This window comes from Antechinus flavipes, chromosome 1, assembly GCF_016432865.1.
Source record: "Antechinus flavipes isolate AdamAnt ecotype Samford, QLD, Australia chromosome 1, AdamAnt_v2, whole genome shotgun sequence".
NCBI classification, from domain to species: Eukaryota; Metazoa; Chordata; class Mammalia; order Dasyuromorphia; family Dasyuridae; genus Antechinus; species Antechinus flavipes.
The window spans coordinates 447,849,042-447,872,940 of NC_067398.1; the positions used below are offsets into that span (position 1 = coordinate 447,849,042).

Genomic DNA, 23,899 nt, shown 5'->3' on the forward strand with positions numbered 1-23,899 from the left:
AGAGGAAAGAGCAAGGAACAAAAACATCCTAATGAAAAAAACTAGTGCTTTTGAGTCATCATTAAAATAAGGGATTAGACTAGCTATTTTCTAAGATTCCTTGCAGTTCTAATTTTCATGACGTAAGAAATAGTGGTATATAAAGTTAAAAGAAATAATTGTGGGACCATTTGAATGAAGGTCTTTGGTTTAAATTCAAATTATTAGCTTGATAACTCAATGAACAATAGGGAGTCTTAGTAAATATTTAATAGGCTGATGTTGAAAAGCAAATTGTGGTAAAATTTTATCTTCGAGAAGGAACAGCCTGAGTATAGAAAGTAAAAAAAGAACAGGAAATCAAGTGAAATTTTAAGGGAAGACTAATATTATTTTGGTGACTATTTGGAGTTATCTTTGATTTTTGTTTTCTTCTACCAGTTTTATGACTTTTAAATTTGGAGGAGTCATTCATAAACCTGCCTGCTTTGTGCAAGTTACAATGCTAAATGTTGTGAGTGATGGAAAAATAAATAGTATAGTCCATTCCCTACAGTATAAGAAGGGAAATGGTTATATGTACAAGAACGTAGTAAGTACTGTACAAATAGCAATGAATTTGGAGTCAGAGCTCAAACAACACCATGTAATAAGCATGGGCAAATTATTTTAACTTCTTTTATCCTTAAGTTTCCACACATGTAAAATGAAATGATTGTACTATATGGCCAAAGGACCTTTCCAGCTCTACGTCTGTGATCCTATGATTCTCTAAAATATTTAGTAATCACAAGCATTGAAGAAAGGGGAAAAGAATACAAGGTACAGATTATGAAGGATCAAAGAAGGTTTCATAACAAATATGACACATGAACTGGGCTTTCAGGATTTCAAAAGACAGAAATGGGAGCAGGGAAAAGAGCGTTCTGGACATAAGAGAAATAGAGTATCAGCAAGGTCACAGAATTGGGAAAAGTCAAGATGTATTTTCTAGTTAAGGTACCTATGACATGAAGAGGGCATAATGAGAGAGATAGTTGGAGAAGTAAGTTGGAGCTAGATTGTAGAGAATAAAGAACTTAACTTTACTCTTTAAGCAGAAACCGATAGAACAAGAACTTCTTAAAGGCAGAGACTTTTAGTTTTATATTTCTATTCCTGTTTATAACCTCAATTTTAAGCATAGTACCTTGTTTATTAGATGTACTTAATGAATGCCATTTGATTTGAATTACAGATTTTTTTTTAAGTAGGAGAATGACATAATCAGAGCTGTCTACCATGGAAGAAGGTGATTAAGATAATATATATAGAGAAAGAGACATTTGATTTGGGAGGCTATTGCAGTAGTAGCAAGTAGGAAGAGAGGAATGAAAGGATTTGGCAAATGCTGATAAATGTATGCAGAGAAAGAAAAGTTAGGTGATGTCACGGTTAAACAAATGTGGGTGGGAAAACAGTAGTGTAATTAACAGAAATTCGGGATGATAGGACAAGTTTGAGAGAAAAGCAGTTGAGTTATGTTAATGTTGGACCTTGTATATAGGCTGTATACCTACCTCGTTGGAGATATGTAGTGAACAATTATGATATCCAGGAAGATGTTAAAGCCAGGAGGAAAAATTGGACCTAGGGGAATTTAGGAGTCATCCTAATAAAAGTAATAGTTGAAGTCATGTGAGAAGATAAAATTATTGATAGAAGGGGATCCAAGGTAGAACTTTTGAGGATGGAAAGGTTGAGAAAAATAGAATAAACAATTAGCATTTGTTAAGCACTTAAAATATCCTAGACGCTAGGGTACAAATCCGGGGGGGGGGGGGGGGAAGTCTTTGCACTTACTGAGCTAGCTTAATATTGAGGGAATAAAATAGGTACACAATATAAGCAAATATGAAAGATTTATAAAGCAATTTAGCATGATAGTAGTAGCTAGGAGGATCAGAAAAGGTCTTGGTAAGAAGGGGCACTGGAGCCAAGCTTTTAAGGAAGCCAGGATTCTAAGAGGAAAGAATGAATTCTATGACATACAGTCATAGTGTTTGGAAGGTTTTAGAAGATTGTTACATATCTGGGACAGCAAGTGGGTCAGTGTGACTAACATGTGGAGTGCATGAAGGAGAGAATAATATAAATATTAAAGACCAAACAGAAGAATTTCTGTTTTGGTCTAGAGAGCAATAAGGAGGCACTGGAGTTTTTTTTTTGAGCAAGGAAGTGGCATGGAAAGACCTTTGCTGCCAAAATATAACTGGCAGCTGTGTGCAAGATGGATTCAAAAAGGGAGAGATTTAAGCAGGGAAGACTATTGGAGTGGTCCAGGCAAGAGATGATGATCTGAATTTGAACATAAGTCTTGCAAGTAGAGAGAAAAATAATTGAATGAGAAAGATATTGGGAAGATAGAATTTAAAAGGTTTGGCTATCAATTTGGCTAAAAGGGATTAGGCAGAAAGAAAAATCAAAAGTGACTCAGTTTCTCTGCGAGAATAATAAAATGCTCTCAATAGAAAAAGAGTAGTTAGTAAGAAGAATGGCTTTGGGGGGAAAGATAATGAGTTCTATTTCATATATATTGAATTTGAGGTGCCTATAGTTCATCCATCTTTGTCTAATCCACGTTGTCTTCCTCAGCATGCATTTCATTTGATCATTCTACACACCAAAAGTAATCTTTCCTATTTGGTTTCTTGGTATGACTTATACCAATAAGTTTATTTTGTCACTTTTTTTTTTTTAAACCAAAACAATCTTTTCATGCCCTAGTTTGGACAGCTGATTAAGAATTTAGTAACATACAGCTTAGTTGTAAATCACGTTTCTGGCATCATCAGATTTCTGGATGGTAGCCTCAAAGTAAGTAAAGCAAGATTTTTGAATATTCAAATATTCTGCAGGTTCTGGGACCAAAACATTTTGCTCCTTAGGAGACACAATTGGCCTCTTGCTCAGTCTTATTTACCTTCATTTAATACAGACTTATTAAGAAGATTGATTTTCTGATACCTATCTCCTTAGCAAATTGAAAGCACTAGGAAGTTTGGACAGAAGGAAGGAAGAGAACTATTAGAGGAAGGCATCATAATAACACATAGTGAAAGAAGGAAGAAAGAGGAATAACTAAAGAGTAGGTAGAACTGATGTGTTTCAGGCCCAGGACATGATATTCATCGAGACTGAATCATTCAAAGAAAGCCAAATGCTTCTCCACTAAGTCTAGGAAATGTGTATTATAGAATTATCGATAACAGTGAGCAAAATATTGATATTTTAAAAAGTAGTTTTCTGTAAAATTATGCTTACCTGAATAACAACTTTAAAGTGTGGACTTAGTTTTGTTCTGAAATATTTTCAGGTTCCTACTTTCATTGTCTTTCTATAAATATCTTGAATGATAACCAATTACACATTCAACTTAATATAATTGAGTAAGTCATTTAACCTTTGCTTTAGAATTTTCAAAGTTTGGGCAGATATTTTACTTGTTTATGCTTTCACAATCCTACTCTTTAAAATTATCTTAAGTATCAATGAAGATAAATATGAGAATACTTTAAAAGTAAAACCATGCTGTGCTAATTCAAAAATTGAAGCTATTTCTCCTCTTTACTATTTTTTCCTTATACTTGTAAATGCACCATATTCTCCAAGTGTGTTTTCCCGTTACTTATTGATCCCATGCACAGCTACCATCTTTAACTTCATATAACAAGGGAAGACCTTGATTACCTGTTCATTAAAATATATAAGTATGTATATACATATATACATACATACATATATAATATGTATATAGTTCCCTTATTTGCTTAGGGAATTGATTTGATAGTGTGTCAAAATACGCAGTTTTTAATAGAAAATTATAATTATAGTATAATATACTCAGTGATTACTCAGTGATTAATACTCAGTGATTAAATTAAAACTATGAGGTAGCTGTTGTGAGAGAAGGGAGAAGAGGAGGAAGAACATTATCCCATACTGGTTTTATTGCCCATAAATGGCATTTCCTAGAGTCTTGTAACTGTGGCTTTGAACTTGGACATAATTCTTCTGGTCAGTGTTAGGTTTTTCACGTTTATTTCTTAATTATTCTTAGATTCATTATATCTCTTGTGACTTTTTTGGCTTTGCTAATTTCCCACCAAATCCCAGGAGCATGTGGCAGTTGTCACATGCCCTTGGTCTACCATATGAAGTTTTTAACATGTATGTTAAATCCCAGCATGGTCATTTTTTTCCCTTTTCTTTTTATCATGAGCAACTTACTTCCCACTTACATATATATAATAACACAGTATGGAAGCTTTTCTGTCTTGTGACATATTCTTGTAAATATTACATTGTAGGACCCCATGGATTTCAGTGCTTCTCAAATTTCTCAAATTCTTTGGGTGGTTAAGTGCTTACTAAATTGTATTTTTAAAAGAATTAATTGTATTAAAAGTTTTTTTTTAAGAAAGATAAAATGAAATCAGTTCTTTACAAAAGGGCCATAAGAAATTCTTTGATTTCCTCCCTCATAGATGAATATGTGTATACACATCCATGTATGTGGTTGAAATCTGATTTTCCCTTTCATATTGACTCTTCTCTAATGAGTCTCTATCTCCATTCTAATCACAGAATACATGTAATCAGATGTGACTAGTTATCAGTAGTATAATTTCCCAAAATAAAAAGCTTTCTGTTCTTTTTGCTGTGCATTGATATGATTTATAGATACATAATGGTTTCATGTCCATTTTCTAAACATTACATACATAGATTTTATATTTCTAAGGATTATTCAGAATATTTCACTTTTTTTCTAGCTGTTTATTTTATTTGTTTAAACTTTCTGTTTTCAGAGGCGACCACCAGATAATTCTTTCTATGTAAGAACATGTAACAAGAATCCAAAGAAAACAAAGTGGTGGTATCATGGTAAGCATTCAATTTGAAATAACTTTTAAATATCTAAAATGCTGAAAGAAGAACATATGCTAGCTTTTATGAACAAATAAAATGATGTGAGCATTTATCATATGTATAAAAATAGAAGAAATCCCTCTAAATTTTTAATTCATATTAGAAGTAGTGTTGGTGGGGGGGAAATGTGCTTTTATAAACAATACTAATTCCTTTTAGTATAAGTATTGCTGTTGTGTGTTTTAATTTGGTCAGAAATAGATGATTTCAGTAGGAAAAAAGGTATTTAAAATGATTAAAATATAAGCTTTCTTTATCCAACTGCTTCTCTCAAGAATGATGCTTAGGTATAGTATCTTCTAAATTATTTCTAATGTCCATAGCCCATAAATATTTCCTGCTTCTCTTTCTCTTTGTTCAAGCTGATAGGATTGTGTTAATATTTGAGTTGTTTTCTGTCTTATTTACTTGTAGAAACTTATTTGCATTTAATATATTATAATCTATTTAAAATCTAGTAAATGACTTTGTATTGTACTAGTGTTGCTTACAACTTTTCATCATAGTACTGTCTTTAATAAGCTAAAAAAGGTCTTGAGAGTCTAGAATCAAAGTATTGAGAATTGTTTTATTTTAAAAAGTGTTAAATCTTGATGTGCTTAAATGAATGAGACATTTTGTCAGAAGTAATAATATACTCACATTTGTATCATACTATAAGATTTACTAAGCATTTTCTTCCCATCTCTTTGAAGTAAATAGTTCAATTGTTTTTTCCCATTTTGTGGATGAGAAAACAATTGCTGAGGGACAAGATAGGTATCCCAAAGAAGAGCCCCATGGCTTTTTCTCTTTCATTATATTTTTTTGGGGGGAAATTATCCAGGATGGTCTTTGTGTCTGTGCTTACTGTTTCTCACAGCTCCATTTCTCATAACATAAATATTTCTTTGCTGGGCAGTAATTGTTATCCATTCACTTTGGAAGAGAGAGAACTAATGACATTATTTTAAACTTCTGTCTTTTTTTGTGAAACAGTACAATTTCATAGAGCCAGCCTATCCCATTTAAGTTCTGTTAGGCCAGGGACTCTACAAGATGACATTTGCCTCAGAAGGAGAATCTCATCATTTGAGATTAAAGATTTATTGGTATGAGTCGTTTTCAGTTGTGTCTGATTCTTTGTTGACTTCCCTTTCCTAGAAAACCATTGAAGTTGCCATTTATTTCTCCAGCTTATTTTGTAGATTAGGAAATGGAAGCTAAAAGTTAACTCTATGTCATTTGCCTGGGATAATAGCTAAGAAATGACTGAAGCCAACTTTATACTATTTCAGTACTATAGCTTCTATTATGCATTAATAAACCACAGTTAGTGCTAAAAATGTGTTGAGATTTTGGTGTAAAAAGTATCTATAGATAGTTACAAGGATATCAAAGTGATATGAAAGTTATGCCTGCTTTCCTGGACTTTATTGTCTTTCTTGTTTAGAAAGTAATCATTGGGACAGCCAGATGGTGCAGTAGATAGAGCACGCACCCTGGAATCTGGAAGACCCAAATTCAGATAGGTCCTCAGACATTAGCTATGTGACCCTGGGCAAGTCATTTCACCCCAAATACTTCCCCTTCCCTTCCCCAAAAAAGAAAATAATTGTTGATGTTTACCTAAAAGCTCTTTATATTTTACTCTTAGCCAATCATACTTAGTTTTTCATCTGCTTATGGTCATAGAACTACAGAATTGAAAGGGAATCTCAAAGGTAATTTTGTCCAATTTTTAAGCAAAAAAAGTTAGCTGTAATTAAGTTCTGATATTCCTAAGAACAATTTGTCCAGTGTCTGAAATTTTTCAGTGACAAAAAAAAATTTATTCTTTTTAAGGTCACTTATAAGATTTTTGCATCTCTAATTGTTAGTAAGTTCTTGAATTAAGCCAAAAATTTGCCTCCCATAACTTCTATATATTGATACTAATTATTTCCTCTGGAGACAAGTATCTTTCTTAAAACCTTCTCTTTAGGCTAAACAGTCATGATAACTGCAATAGATTTTTTTTTTTTAATGCCATAACACACTGTTCTTTACTTGCTGCAGGTTGTTAATACCTTTTATTAAATATGGCATCCAGAATTGTATACATTATTCCAGATGTAATCTGACCAGGGTAGAGTATAGTGAGACTGTCATAAGTTTATTTAACATTTATATCACAGTTTAAATTTTATAAAGCATCTTTTAATAATTTTTCCTCTGGGTATTATAATTTTAACACAAAGGAATTAGCTGCTTTGACTGCCATGTATCACTCTCATTGAGCTTTCGGTTTGGCAAACCCCTAAAAAAAATTTTGTTTTTTTCATGCAACTTTCTTTTTCAGGCATATTTTCCCTGGTCTCTTTGAAGCCAATATGTAGGACTTAATTTTTATGGCAGTAATTTCATCTTTCAGTCTACCATTCCAACCAGTCCATCTGTTAGATCGTTATTATGTCAGACAGTTGTGTATTAGCTAAACCATTTCAGCCCCATGTCATTTTTCAAATTTGATAAGCATGTCACTGATGTCTTCAAATTATTATTTTTAAAAATATTGAGGAAAACAGGGCCTTATACCTTATAACTTGTCTAAAAGACACTGATGTAGTCAGCACTCATTGGCTCTTTCAGTATGTTTAGTTCCCAATTTGAATATTATACAGTTTGTTTCTCTGTGCTTTTCAAAACAATTTCATAAAAAATTGATAAATACTTTTCTGAAATCCAAATATATTGTGTCATTCTCCCTCCCATCCCCAACATTCTCCTGTCTTATAGGAAAAATGAGCCTTCTGTGGTATGATTTGTTAGTGTTTTGAATTTTTTTTGTTGTCTTTTTTTAATTAAATTTTTAAAATTTATTAGTCTGTTAATTGTATGTAGATAATTTTAAGTTTTATTATGAAAAGTCATCAATATTAGTCTGTTAATTATATGTAGATAATTTTAAGTTTTATTATGAAAAGTCATCAATACTAACATTCTCTTATTCAGAAGACAAAGAAGCATATAGAAATTAATATTATGTATTTTTTAAGTTTACATTAAATTGAACAGAGAAGAAATAAAATTTTCCTGTTGTTCATAACTGAATGAATAAATCATAAGACATTTGTTTAGGGATTACTGTGTGCCAGGTACTATGCTAAACAGCAGGAATAAAAAAGTATTTTTTTCTTTTAAAGAAATATTCTCATTTCTAGAAACTTACCCTGGGGATAGACAGTATTTGTTAGGGGATGGTCACCAGGAAAGAGTTTTGTTTTTGGAACATACCAGAGGGGTTGGGAGGTGGGGTGAATAGGGAGCAGGGAGGAAGGTTCTGCCAAGAATAGGCAGAGAGAGTAGATGGTTAGATGGGATGTGAAACTGAATCATGGTCTTATGTTCACAATAAACAAGTAGGTGTGCTGGGTCAAATAGCATAGTTAGATAAATTGGATACATTCAGTCAACATTCAACAAAATTGAACCCTGGAATAGGACTAAGCTCTGTACTAAATACAGAAAATAAAAAGAAAGACAAAAATAGTTTTTTCCCCCTCAGAAAGTTCACAATCTAATTTGGGAGGGGATGGAGAATAGAGAGAATAGAGAATAGGCAAACAGCTATATCCAACAAATAGCATAAATTGGAGATAAATTTGGTGAGAAAGGTGTTGAGTACTGGAAACTGCTCCTTGCAGGAGGTGTGGTTTTAGCCAGAATTGCAGGAAACTGAGGAAGTCAGGAGATTAAAAAAAAGGAGGAAGAATATTCCAGACATGGAAGATAGACATTGACAAGGTACAAAATTGTATTTTTAAATGTTGAAATGTGTTCAAGGAAGAGAAAGATGGCCAGAGTCATTGAAACATAGAGTATGTATCAAAGAGTTAAGACTGGAAAAGGAGAAAGGAATCACTTTATTAAAGGGCCTAAAAAGCCAAACAGAAGGCTTTTATATTTTATCTTGGAGAGGTAATAGGGACCACTGGAGTTTACAAGAATAGCCCAAGAGTTTGTTGGGTATTTTGCTAAAATCTAGGTAAATTGTATCTAAGCATATGCTTTGATCTCCTAGTCTTTAATAACTATAGTTTTTTTTTTAAATGAGAATTTTAGCATTACTTAGATTTTTGAAAAAGTTTTTGTCTTTTGTTTTCTACTTCATTTTCAAATGTATTCCTACCATAACTATAGTTTTTTTAAAAAATGAGAATTTTAGCATTACTTAGATTTTTGAAAAAGTTTTTGTCTTTTGTTTTCTACTTCATTTTCAAATGTATTCCTACCATAATCCTTCCTTAGAAAGCCATCTTTTTCCTCTCTCTTTCCCTCTCCCGGGGAGTAGAAAGTAGCTCTGCAAAATTCCAAATTCATATTTCCTTTCTCCATGTGGGACATTCATAGTTCCTAATCTCTGCAAAGAAAGGTTTGTTATTTTTTTCTTTAGGCCCAAGCTTGATCATATGTTTACATAATTAATTTTTTATTGTGTTGTTATAGTTGCTTACTTGTACATTGTTTGTAGATACAATGTATAATTATCATTTTTCTGGATGATTCAATTATCATTATACCTTGAATATAATAATAATGCATTTGAAAATTTCTCCCAGAATCAGTCAGATTCTGTACTCAAATATCCATTCTTTTTTTAAGTTAATATTTTTCCAATTACATATAAAAACAATTTTAAACATTTATTTTTAAAAATTTTGAGTTCCAAATTTTTTCCCCTCCTTTTCCTTTCTCTAAAATGGTAAGCAATTTGATATCGGTTATATATGAGATATCCATCTTTTCATTTTTTTGAAAACTCCAAACATTTGTTCTTTTCTAGTCCTGACACTATCCCTTCCTCCTGTTCTGTTTTTTATAAGAAATAATAATAGTCTCAGTGATATCTTTGAAATCAAATTTATCTTTTTGCTGAGACTCTCTAATTCACCTTGATTTGCTTTCATCATACATTATGAATTTTTTTGTTGTTTTTGTTCTTAAGGTCTCTCTACTTGGATTTTGTTTTATATTGCTATTCTTACTTCATCTAGCTTGGTAAATATAGTAAGGCAGGTTTTTTCCCCTTCTTTCCCCAGCCTTTTTCCAAAATTGTATTCTCATTAGAGTTGCAAAATATAAGTAGATCCTTTCCAGTCTTTGTAAGATGGTTTCTTTCTTTGACCCAAAGACCATCATTCTTATTTTTTTAAATCATGGTACAGCTATCTCCTTAGGAAGATATCTAAGTTTTTAAGCTACAAGTCTTTAACTATTTTTTTGTTATAAGCTAAAGTTTTATCTCAATGAGGCTTTTTTCTCTTTATTTCGCCAAATACTTCCTGAATCCTAATACTAGCTTTTAGGCAGTAAATCAAGATGATAGAAGCTACCATTACTTCTTACACAGATACTAATCTGCTAAGATAGATTGCATCACTTTCTGTCTTCTCATTATCCACCCTCACTACAAAAAAGAAAAAAGAATAACCAGTTTCTTTGTCTCATTCTTATTATCTGACCAAAAGCTGGCCATCCATGATAACCTTAATTTAATGTTGAAAGCTAATGGGGAAAGTATCTTCGTGCTACAGTATTATGTTCATTGATCCAACCAGTAATTGAAATGAGAGTTGCCTTCAAATATGGAGGTAGAGTTCACCTACTGTATGTCATAGACTATTCTTTAAAGGCAGGATGTCCATAGTTTTAGTTTTTAAGGATGTCCCCCTCTCAAGAGGTCTGTAGGGTATATTCCATCCAGCCCCTTATACTCAAAAACTCGTGTCTTAGATCTATTTTACTCGACAAAAATCTCATTTTGATCTTACAACTGATAATATTCCCTGCATGACCTCTCATTTCTCATATACTAGTATTCCAATTCCAGGTATCAAAGATAATTCAGCTTTATTTTTGAAGGAACTTCTGTTAAATGTAAATTCTGTCCTTCAAATATGTATTCTTCCCTCAGCTGATAATGATTTCCCTTCTCAATTTAATTTTTAAAATGTCTTTTAAGTATCTTTGTGCAAGACACTATTAAATACTTCAACTTATTAAAAAAAGTGTGATTTCAAAGAGCTTTTACAAACTACAAGGAGAGAGATAAAATGTATGTGTATGCATTTTAATACAAAATACATATTAAAACAAGAGCATGAATATATACTCTCAATGCTTTGCTTTGAGTCAGGAAGGAATAAGGAAAAGCATTTATAAAAGAGATAGAGAACTGAATGTTTTCCAGGAGCTTGGTATGCAAATGCTAGGAGATTAGAAAGTACAGCTCAAGTGTAGAGTATGAGTAGTTCATTTGTAGAGATCATGGCATAAATGAAGGAGGATAGGGCTAGATTGGTCTTATGCGTCTTTACAAACTTGATGAAGAGAACAAGTTAGTTTTCTTCCAACAGTTAAACTCCAATTCATCAGCAGGATCAGAATTTAGAAAATTGATTCACTGGGCTTTCTGGAAGGTAGGTGCAAATTCACTGATCAAAGCTTTGGTCTCCATCAAGCCATGACAGCAGATTTTGTTTAGGATAATAGTTTCACAATTTGTACTCGTGAGTTCTTTGAATTTCTTTAGTGGTATACCCTCTTCTAATTATTTTATTTTTTCTTTAGTAGGTAGCCAAAAGGATTTTTCTGGCCTCTGAACTTTTTTGTTTTTTTCATATCTTTTTAATGTACATAAGCAATTTTTCATATTTAAAAAGGGAGGGGAAAAAAGCAGTTTGGCAAAACCAACTCTTTGTAAATTTTAATGACATTAAATTTCTGAAATTATGCATTCCATGAGAGATCTTTCTAAAGAAAGGTTAGTAATTCTAAATTTGGGTAACTTCCACTTTGACAAGTACATGAATTTTTTCTGTTCTCTGTATATACCTATTTGTATTTTATAGAAAAGGAATACATATCATTTGGATTTTTATTTCACTAAATTGTTTAGAGGGAGTATTGATAGTAAAACATAAATTGGGCATATGCTGTCATTTTTCAGGACACAAAAAGTTTCCTTTTTAATTTCTGTGTAACTGATTTGTCAGATTAATATTATCAAGGTTTAAGACTAAAGACTTGCAAAATCATTGATTGGAGAGGCAGGGTCAAAATAGGGGGACAAGTTTTAAAAGTATATTTTTGCCTTATGAAAGTGACTTTTGTGCTGAAATATTTTGTACATTTGTGCATGCTTTTAAAATATATTCTCCTTTTTTTTTTTCTTTAAGATGATACATGTTGATGCCACCATTATGAACCTCCTAGCAGAAGATAGCCCTACTGAGAAAATGAGCACTTTGATCATTCAGTCTTTGAACTTTAACTTTTGACTGGAAGTGACCTATAGGCAATGAAGACTACTTCCTTTTTCTGCATTTTTACTCGTGTGCATTCTGGGCACGTGTTGATCGCTGGTTCAGTCCAGGCAACTGACATGCTTTAATTAGTCATACAAGTATTAATGCAGGTGTCAGGAAATGTCAGAATAATTCCATTTTTTTATTTTTATTTTTTAAAGCTTTTGGAAAATGTCCAGGGCCTCCATGTATTGTGCAATAACAGTGACTTCTTGGCAGTTTTGAAACGTTCATTGCTGGCAATGGATGTTGTTAACAGGAAATGTTTTACTCCTGCCACCAAATGATAAATGCATGAAAGGGCCTATGAAATGAGCTTATCAGTTATAATGGGATTATAAATAAAGTGAAGGATCCATCATAACTTCGAAAGTCACCCCAACCATTTAATTTTTGGATTCTATGCACTGTGATCCTAAGGTTAGCAGCATGAATTCACATGCGTGTCTATAAAGGACTGTAATGAAAGATCATTGCATATTTATTGAATTGTTTATATGCCGTCAAACTGTTTTGACATGAAAGGTTTTCGAGTAACATTGGCAGAGAGGTACAATATGTTATCCCTATGGTGAAAATAAATACATTGTATATAGTTACTCAATCTCTGAAGTAAAGGTATGAGTAATATAAGGTATGAATGGTTTAATCAAGGGTTTATTTTGGAAGTATGAAAAAATGGCAGTGATCATTGAATTGCTGCAGTCCATGATTGGGCTTATAATTTGTACATTAAAAGCTTTTTCCAAGTAGATTACACTCTGTTACTTCCTGCTAGCCATCAGCATGAGCCCTGCTGCCTTCACAATATTTCATTTATTTATGTGTTTGAAAAATCCATACCCCGTTTTGTTGGCGGTCTCATTTCTTTTGTTATATTGTAAGTCAAGTTTGAATGTTGCAATATTTTAATTGAAAAACTTTGTCAAAATATTTTCTTGTAAATTTTCTTTATGTGTAAGCATCATCTTGTCTTTTAATCCTGTACTATAAAGAAAGAAATACATTTTTGACAGAGGCTTAATGTTTTGACAAAAAAGTGTGGACATTTTTATTTAAGTTTAAACAACTAGAGTATATGGTCTTTTTTTTTTTGTCTGTTTCATACAGCTCTAGTTTTTCCTTTTTTTTCCTTTTTCCTTTTTTTTTTTTTTTTTTTTTGGTGGTGGGTCTTCAGAAGCCTTTGCATTTAGATGACTTTTCTACAAAAAAAAAAAAAAATGTTGAAAGATAGGTTCAGTTATTGTCACCAATATTGTAATTTAATAATATTGCAACTAGGTTCTCTTTTAAGAAAACACTTAATGTATTTTATAAACTACCTTTAACATTTATGCAAAATCAGTTTCTACTACAATGTTTTTACTAATGCCTTATTGTTGCACTCTGAAAAAATAAATCCTCCGATGAATATTTGCTTTAATTTGGACCTTTAAAAAAAAAAAGGTAATTGGATAAAAGTATTGAAATATTACCCCAAAAAAGCTAAATTTAGAATTGGCAAAAAAGTATTCTAAGTACTGTTTTTAATCTGTGTATAGTAATGATATTTTGTAGCATTGTACATACTGTTAATTACATAAAACCTTACACTTTTAAAAAGTGTAATTGCTGAACTCAGGGGTGGGTAGACATATTTTTGCTGTAGAAGTGTTGGATTTAAAAAAAAATATGGCCACCAAATTTTGGCTGTTAATTTAGCAACACTGCTAGTTTTGCAACTCTTACCTTTTCTATTAAAAGTTTGCTTTAGGTCTCATTTAACACTTAAAATTGTGTGGTGAAGTTAGATATACACAATTTCTCAATGATCTTTATAATACTTCAAGCAGTTGGCCTGTTTAGAGCCAATTATTTTTAATGCTTTGGAGCTACTATAATTTAGTTTTTAACTACTTTTAATATAAAATTTTGCAGCTGTAAATTAGTTAAATTATGTATTTTCATATTTTATCTGACTGCTTTATAGTACTGGGTGACTTGACCCATCATTTTCCCCAAAAATCTTTCCATTCCGCTGGATTCTTTCTTCAACGTTAGAGATATTTCTTGTGAAAATTATTCACCAAAGGACTTAGCCTTGCTATATTGTAGATTGAGAGATAATATATGGGCTTTATAGTAGCCTTTTGGTATAAGCAAAATTACAGTCCACCTACAGTCACCATGAAATGGTTTAAAGTGTAAATGGAAGAAAAAAGTTTTAATTAAACTAATCACAATTGAAAACAATGATTTAAAGAAAGAAGAATGTGGTAAAGTATTAAAAGAACTGTCATAAGCCAGCTATCCATAAAATAATATAGTGATTTAGTTTAGAATTTTATTATTCCCCAGAATTTAAAAAAAATTGTAAAGAGCAAAAACATTAATTTCTTTACATCTTGTTTGCAAATTTGATTGTTGACAAGTTGACTTCATAAATATTTTGTATTTACTGTATTATGAAATGAACTGGTTTACTCACATCACTGTCCTAAAATAGGGCTAAATAATTGATTGTTTTGTGGTGGAAAATAATAGCTACTAATGTTAGTAATTTAATTGCCCATTATTGGAAACTTCATGTCCAGATGCTGTAACCAGAATTCCAAGAAAATGTATATAATATTAAAGAATGTGCTTCCCTCCCTTTTCCATATCTACTTCAAGATAAAGGCACTATTTGTTGCACAATCCTGTAGAAATAATACTTTTTTTTAGCATATGTATTTTTTGGAACATTCTTCTAGATTGCCAAATACTTAATTAGTGCTGCTTATACATTATTTATGCATGCTTAAGTCATGAGCATGATGCCCTTTCAAAAAGCATTTTAAACATGTGAAATTGGCATTATTGCTGTTAGTCAGTAAAGGGTGAGGTTGCATTCATCTTCCTGGGAAAGAATTTTTTTACTACATTTTGGGACTGTTCTTTAAGGATCTAATTTTTGCAACTAAATGACCTTTTATACTATGTCAGAGTATAGAAAGCTGCTACTTTTCTCCTAGAAGAAAAAGTTGAGATCTTAACTATGATGTAAAAATTCATTTGGGGTAGGGGAATGTCTTCCATTGTCTTGAATAGATCAATATTTGGCACAAAGAATAACTAGAATATTTCCTGAGTAATTCTCTGGGTTTTTTATACCTATAAAATATCTCCAAAGGTCGGATGCCTATATTGGGCACATACTCTTCAGATTCTAAAATAGGGACCTAATGGCTGCATAATTGCTCCCAAACCACACCAAAGATAATGGAATCATTGAAGTTATTTGGAAGCAGACTGTCACTGTTCATGTACACTTTATTACAACTTGTTTCTGATATCAACTTTAAACACCTGTTTCCAAGAATTAAGAGAAAAATTGTTGGAATTTCTTGCTAGAAATAGAAGAGCTAAGGAGAGGTAATGTTTGTTTAATCTGTTTTAAATAAAGAATTCGGTGTCACTAGTCGTAAGTTTTTATGATTCCTGCTGCTTATATTTCTTGACTTAAATTATGGATTTTAGTTTACTTTCTGCACCTTCACTAAATGCTAGAAATTGAATATTATACCGCTTGGATTTCTTTTACACAGTATTTATCTGGTATTGCAGATTGAAGAATGTCACTTAAATAATTTTTCCTGACAAATGAAACCCATCCACAATTTAACTTTTTCTTATTCATACTTCATGTTTAGCCCAATTGATTACTAAATTTTAATTTCTGTAATCCCCTTAATTTTTATAGACTTGTTTGACCCTATACTAACTGGCTTCAGGCTGCTTTATTGTTTTGAGTTCATGTCCTCTTTCTGTAGGTTTTGTGTCCTCCCAAACTGTCACACCTTGGTACACATTATATGCCTTATTTCCCCCTTCAAATATGGTTCACATAATCAAACCTCATAGAATCATATCTAAAATACTAGCTTGTGAATCTTAGAATGCTGGACTTAAGCGTTAAGAAGAATTGAGTTCAAATTCTGATTCAGCCTTTTACTGGCTTTATAACCCTGGGTAAAAGTCATTTAAGCTCCCTGTGTCATCTTTCACATTAAAATTAAGGATTTGGACTTTATGAGCTTCAGTTTTCCTTCTGTCTTGAAATTTATGATCCTATGAAGCTTTTAACCAATCCTGTTAATAACATGGTTACTTAAAAAATATCATAGTGATTTGACATTTGGAATGTATTTTAAGATGTTCCAAACTTCATTTTACAGATGAGAAAATATTCCTAAATGTGTAAATGGCTAAGAAATTATTTCTATATATTCCAAATCCTTAAACTCAAATCACTTATTTTTCTTATGGTCTTTTTAAAAATTTGGATCATATTTGTATGAAAATTCAATGAGAACAGGATTAATGCCTTTTGTTCTTGTTGTTCAGTCATTTTCAATCATGTCTGACTCTTTATGATCCCATTTGGGGTTTCTTTGACAATGATACTGGAATAGTTTGCCTTTTCCTTCTACAGTTTCTTCCTCTTTCTTCTCATCTGTGGATGAGAAAATGGAGACAAACAGGGTTAAATGATTTGCTCAGGGTCATATACAAATAAGTGCCCGAGTCCTGATTTGAACTCAGGAGGACACTCCTAATTTGAGGCCTAGCATTGTGCCACCTAGCTGTTCTAATGCCTTATCTACTGTTCTCATTTCCCTCTATTACCTTATAATACATGCTCTAATAAATAATTGAATTGTTGAAGGTGACATGTCCAATGATAGATCTAAGAGTTACTAGTACTACTGCCACTGTGCTAGTAGAATACTGGAACATGTACTACTTGAATCCCCCACCAATCATTTGTGTAGAGAACTGGAGGAGGTAGAACTATCCCAATTCTGTGTCTAAACACACATCTGTTCTAGGAACATGACCTGCTGTCAGAACCTTGTTTTGGATCCCATTGTCTTCCAGCTTGATATGACATTTGTTGGGTTGGCCTGGATCTCTATGAACTAAAGAGTTTTCTGGCCTGGCAGCTGAATCATATACTGAGTCAACTAAAGAATTTTGTAGAGTAACCATCAAACATATAAACTCATTTTTATGGTTTTTAGGTTAAATTGTGTGTCAGATTAAATACTTGATAGCTGATTAAATGCATACTGGATCTGAAGTAAAATGTATTTACTTTCATATACAGTAATTAATTGCAATTAATCTTTGCCTTTTATGTTAATCTTACACAACATTCATGACACATCAGCTTTTTTCGCTTATTGACCCCTAATTGTACTTCCCTTTATATTATGAAATTTCAAAAAAAAAAGACATTTTGAATTGGTCAAATTAATACTGATAAAAATAGACACCAAAATCTTACACCTGGATGCAAATAAAGAAATGTCTATCCATAGAGTGAATATATAAAAATTTACAAAATGCACTTACAAAAACCTGGGATCTAGGATGCTGTTTTAAATTTTACTTGGATTCACTAAAAAATTCGTCATTTCAGCAGGGACCTTAGTGCAAGGAAACAGTCTCTTTACTTCTCCCTAGTTTTTTCTCTATCACACTCAGCCACTGCTATTGCTGTTTTAAAACTTGCTATCTTCAACCTTCCTCACCTACTCATACCTGAGAACCTCATCTATTTAGCAAGAAGAAAAGTCAACTCTTTTTTTTGTATCACTCCCCTACCCCCATTCTCTTTATTCTAGTCTCAGACTTCTTTTCGCACCAAGGCTACATGCATTCTTGATCCTATGATCCCCAGTCTTCTCTAATAACTAGCCTTCTTTCTTTTATTTTCAATCTGTTCTTATCAGTTCTTTCCCTGCTGCTTACATAAATGGGTTCTAATTTTCCTCATCTTTAAATTCTTTCTAGATCCTACTTTTTGTCTTACAACTGTTGTCTTATTATCTTTTATTTTCTCATAGGAAATCTTGGGAAAATCTGTCACTTCTACTTCATATTCTCTCACTCTTCTGAGCTTTTTGCTTTCTGAATTACTCAACTCAAATTGTTTTCGCCAAAGTTGTTAGTGATCTTTTAATTATTAAATTCAATAGCTTTTTCTCAATCATTTTGAATTTGCTGCAGTATTTGGCACTTTACCTTCTCAATGTTCTCTGGGTTTTATATCAGTTCTTGATTTTCCTTCTGCCAATCTGTTTTACATTCTCCTTTTGTTAGCATTGGGCAGTATTGTGTAGTTAATAGTTGCTGGACAGGGAGTCAGGAATACATGGTTGGAATCATGCTTTAGATTCCAGCTCTGGGATCCTTGACAAGTCACTTAACCTCTACACCTGCACCTCAGAGAGTTGCACTTTTGACATCTTAAGGTCCGGTCTAGTTCAAAATTATGATTATATCCATACTTCACCTCTAACTATGGGTATAACTAAGGCTCTGTCTTGGGCCTCTTGGTGATCTTGTTGTTCATGAACTTAAGATATTTTAGCACTTATGACTCTCAGATAAATGTATATACCTTTGTTTCTCTCATGAGGTACACATTGTTGGATATTTGAAACTGGAGAGAATATCAAACTCAATATGACCCAAACTGAGCTTATCTTTTCTCCTAAATATCTCTTCCAACCAAATTTCCCTTTTTTTAGGACACAATTTCAGTTACACATTCAACTTGTGTTTATAAACTAATCAGATGTTAGATATATTTGTTTCTAGCTCTATATATTACATCTGAACCCTCTCTCCACTCATGCAGCTACCATCATCACTTTTTGCCTACACCAGGAGTTGGAAAATTGGCCCGTGGTCCAAATACAGTCCACGTTTGTTTTTTTGTAAGTCTGTGAGAGCTAAGAACAAATGGTCCTCCAGTTTTTAAATAAAAGTTTTCATGTATTTTGACATGTAAAAATCGTCATTAGCAGTAGGTTGAATTTGCCTCTTGAGCTATAGTTTGCTGATCCCTGACCTAAAATTTTCTAATCAATTATTTGCCTTAAGTTTCTTTCCCATTCGGAGGGAAAAATAAAGGACTTCCACACATTCCTGTGGAATAAAAAGACCAGAACTCAGTAGATATTTGGAAATGCAAATAATATTCTAGTAAAACAGAAAGGTAAATGCATTTGGAATAATTGGGGACTGTTCTATGAAGCTTTTCTCCTTTTAAAATGCAGACAATGTCTTCTAAGGTTATAGAAGGGATAAATAAAACTAGGATGAATATTTTGATGATCTTAAGATAAAAAAGGGGGGGAAGTAAGGAAGAAAAGAGGGAGTTAAGGGATGGATCTTTAACTGCGTGTGAGGGAAGACCACCTACCTAGAAAGATAGGAGTAGCCTCCTGTGAAGCTTACTTTGGACAATTGAACATAGCTTATTTTGGACAATTGAACATACACAATCAAAAAGATTTTGTTTAGACGTTAAAAAGAAATAGAAAAAATCAAGAAATAAGAGTTAAGGAAGGGACTGGGAATTTGGACATAAGAAAACGTCCAACTTCAGAATGTGTAATGGGGATGAGGGTAAGCAAAGAGGAATAAAAAGTATCCCTTTAGAGCATAAGTGTTGAGCACACCTATCTGACTATCCTATGTAAAGAGAAGAAAAAAAGGGTGAAATGCTAGGATAAAAGGGAATGGGCAATTGACAATCTACCAGAAATATGAATGGGATGAACTTACCTATAAAATACTAATTGCTTTCTCTTCCTTTTGGTTATTGAGTTCTTCTTTTCCCCCTCAACTTCTTTTGTAGATTTTTTTTTCTGCTTTGTGTGACTTTCTAAAATTTATCTTGCTATTTTTGTATTTATCTACCTTTTCTGTCTATTCTAAACTTTCATTCTTTGATTCATGGGCCTTTTTATTCCTTCTCTTTGTGTTCCTTATATAAATGAATCATCTAAATTTAGTATCAAGTTTTACCTTGTAGAACTCAGCTTCCTCCCATCAAAGTATTGGTTCATTTATTAAGGATAAAAGCATTGTCCTATGGTAAAAATTTCTTTGTAGCTCAAATTGTGTAGTTCAATTTTATCCCCTGTTTACGGCATTATCATTTCTTCTCACTTTCCATAGAATCTGTTTGTGTTTTTCAGTCCTTCTGAGATACTAGTTGCAACTAGTCAATTAAATTTTCCTATACTTGAGGCAAGATATTGTCCATAGTGACACAACAGTTAGAGAAAGTAGCTTCTCTGAGCATTAAATCCCTCTAGATTGGTAAGACGTCCTCTCCCTACCCTCCCCCCCCACCCAAGACAGAATATTCCCTGCCATAGAAATGTTCTTCAATGAGGTCCTCACCCATTATCGTCAAGATGTGCCCATCTCTATTTTGATTCTTCCTTTTACCACGTCACTCATTTTCTAATAGCTTTCTTTCCATGGAACTATAGAAATTATTTTTCCTTTTTTTTTTTTTTTTTTTTTTTTAACATTGACCTCATTAGTATATGTCCAACATAAATTTCTCAAACTTTTATGTACTTTGCCATTCAGTTTAATCCCACAAAATATATTGATTCATCTGGAAAAGAGGGGAGGTGGTGTTTATTAGATTTAGTCCATGGTATTTTAGGCCTGTTCCTCCACCATTTTGTTTCCTTAACCTATCCTTTCATCTTTATCTGCTTGTCTACTTTTAGAAACAAATCTCTTAATGATGTTACTGTAATTTTTTTCAACCTAATAGGTTTTCTTAAAATTTTTAATTTATAGGCGATGCAATTTATGTCATTGCACATTTCTATTTGTCTTTGAGAAATTTGCAAGCCAAATAATCTGCTCATAACTAGTTTTTTAGTTTGTTTTTGGTAGGAATACTTGAAATCATTCTCTTATTCTTTGATAAGTCGATTTAGGTTAACAGTGTGCATTTGAGCGTCTTTTCAAACTATTTCATTCCCTTCTATAGTTCCTGTCAATTATAGAATAGTCTTGTCTTATTCAAATTTACTTTGCTAATGTTTCAAGGTCTGTTTTCTAATCTGCTGTAGAATTTGTTGTCATTGGAATTGTTAAATTTATCCATTTGCATTTGAAGCAAAAGGAGTTTGTTGGGGGTTTTTTCCTGGAGGCAGTCTATGAATTCTTTTAACTGGTGTTTTTTTTTTTTTTTTTTTTTTCTGTAATGAATTCTTGGCTATTTTCTTATTTTATTTCTTGCATCATGTTTGGAAGATTTTTTGATTTGTCATATTTTTGTGGAATGCCTATCATTTTTAAGTGGTCTCTATACTTTTTAGCCTTCAATATCAAAGTATGGTGCTTGTATAAAAATCATGTGGTTTTTTAAAAATGTTATTGCATTTTGCTTTTCTTCTTCCAGATTTTCCTTCACTTCAGTATATTCACATTTCCAGTAGTTCTCACTTTTGATATTTTTTAGAGATTTACCACCTTGGATTCAAGTTTTTTCCTGTTTTAGTTATTTCTTATGTGCAGATCATAAATTCTACCATTTGTTGGGGGATTTTTTTAAAGCTCCCTTTAAGTTATGACTTCTTTCTTGAACTATTTTGAAACATCTTGCTATGACAGTTCCATGTTGTTTTGAGAATCTACAGAGTTTGCTGTATTTTTTTTCTCATGACACCTCATCACTTACTTTCTGACTCCTTTGCTTTTAATTATGTTTGCCTCCAAGAACTGCTTGTGAAAAGGCTGTCTTAGTCTTCTCTCATGTTGAGATTTCATTTTTCATTAGCTTCGATCTCAGACTAGTGTGTCTTGTGGGGAGACAGAACTGGAGGCCCCAACTGAATACCCATCTCTTTTCCTTCCTGGTTCAGCCCTACATACTGGCATCCTGTTCTAAAATCTTGTATTTCTTTAGTTTTCTGACTCCATTGACACCCAAGGAAGAGATGATCACATCTTCTTGTACCATTTCATCTTTTGCTTATGGCTACGCAGATTTGAGGTGCTCTGTGGCCACAGACTTGTAAGGTGAGAGTAAAGGCAAAGTCCTCTAGTAGAAATTGCATCAGAGAGGAAGTTGCTGAATAGTTCCCAGAATATAAGCCAGTAGATCAGGTTAGGTGTCTATTTTATTGGACCCAGAACTGACCATAAAATAGAGCAGAGTAAAAATATGGTTGAAAAAGCAGAATCCAACAATGTATTATTTACATGAAAGTCATTTGAAACAGATTCACAGAGTTCAAATATATGGGAATAGCAAAATCTAATCTGCTTCAGATAAACTTAAAAAAGAACAAAAAATGGAAGTAGCAATCCTAGTCTTGCAGAAAGAAATCAATTTAGAGGAAGAAATAAATAGTAATTTTAATAGTAAAAGTATAATAGCTGTAGATCTCACTTTTTCAGTTACCTTCACAAATGTGACCAAAAGATAAGCAAGAAGTGAAGAACCTAAATAATATTTAGAAAAGTTAAGATATGATAGAGTTCTGATCACTGCTAAATGGAAAAAGAATAAATATACATCATTTTTCAGCTGTGAATAAAACTTTGAAAAAATTGCCCATGTAGTTGGACATAAAACACTTCACAAATAAAAGCCAATGTTAAATGTATCCACTTACTACAATGCAATAAAAATAATTTTCAATCAAGGACTTCTGAAGAAAGGATTAGAAAATTGTTGGAGATTAAATTCAATTATAAGGAATAGGTAAGATAAAGAGAAAATCTTACATATATTAATTTCACATCCCCCCTCAAAAGTGATGACAATGGATGACATTCCAGAATTTATGGAATGCTGCCAATAAAGCAATGGAGCAAATGGTTCTTATATGGGGAAAGTCTTCACATGCTTGGAATAGATATCCCCCAAGCTCTTCAAAGGGTTTGAGTCCTGTCGGTTACCCTCCATCTGGTTTAACCTGTTAAAAACACCAAAAAGAAGATGGTAAAGAGTAAAAGCAATCCCAAATCTCCCCATAACTATCTTAACAAAGAGCGAGGAAGAGCATCTGACTGAAAAGTGATCAGGAAATCCTAGGGAAAAGCACATAAAATTATTTTTTTCTAGCCTGATGAACATTGAAGTAACAATCGTCCATCTGATCCCAGAGTTGCATTTACAGCATAGATTTATAAAGAAGCCCTGGCTTTAACTGCAGCTCTGAACCATGTTGCTAATACCCCAGAGCTGATTAGGGACTTAGATGGGGACTTGAAGCTAAGTAAGAACTTGATTTATTGTTTTATTAATTATCTAGATTTAAGTGATAGAGAAAATGTTGATAATATAGATTAAACTTAAAATATTTTCCCCCTTGAAGAGCTAGTTGTTAAACATTTAAGGCATGCTGGTGGATGAAAACAAAGTGAACTTATCTCACATAATTGTTATTTACAAGTAGCCTATTACACAACCAAGGGAAGAGTGGATGAGCTTATAAAACCACAAACTCACTTTCATCTAAATTGGTAAAAGGAGAGTAGAACATACAAAAAAAATCACATAATTTTATGTAGAAATATATTAAGGTCACTAGGAGGAAAATGGACAGAAAGGAGAAGAATAACGAGAGTAAATTGGGGAAGGAATAAGTAAACATTTTGGAGAGTGAATCATTTTCAATTTTAAATGGAAAGTGAGGAAGAGTAAGAAACTGAAGTCTGAGAAAAGAGAAGGGCAGCAACATTACATAAAGCACAGAGCACACTCATCTATGTAAAGATGGAATAGGAAGCAAAATGAAGAAAAAGTATAAATTAATACACTGAAG

At 32.5% G+C, this 23,899-nt stretch overlaps 1 protein-coding gene across 2 annotated transcripts in view; it reads left to right on the top strand.

Moving 5' to 3' along the window:
- UBE2W (ubiquitin conjugating enzyme E2 W) overlaps positions 1-23,899 on the top strand; it is a 157,640-nt gene that overhangs the window by 63,899 nt on the left and 69,842 nt on the right. The window contains exons 5-6 of one of the 2 annotated variants that reach the window (XM_051970045.1): positions 4,830-4,905; positions 12,150-15,717. In XM_051970045.1, the coding sequence (XP_051826005.1) occupies positions 4,830-4,905; positions 12,150-12,163 (90 nt within the window). In that variant the 3' untranslated portion in view covers positions 12,164-15,717. Of the gene's footprint in view, positions 1-4,829; positions 4,906-12,149; positions 15,718-23,899 lie in introns of those variants that run through there. The other variant, XM_051970046.1, reaches the window with a different exon arrangement.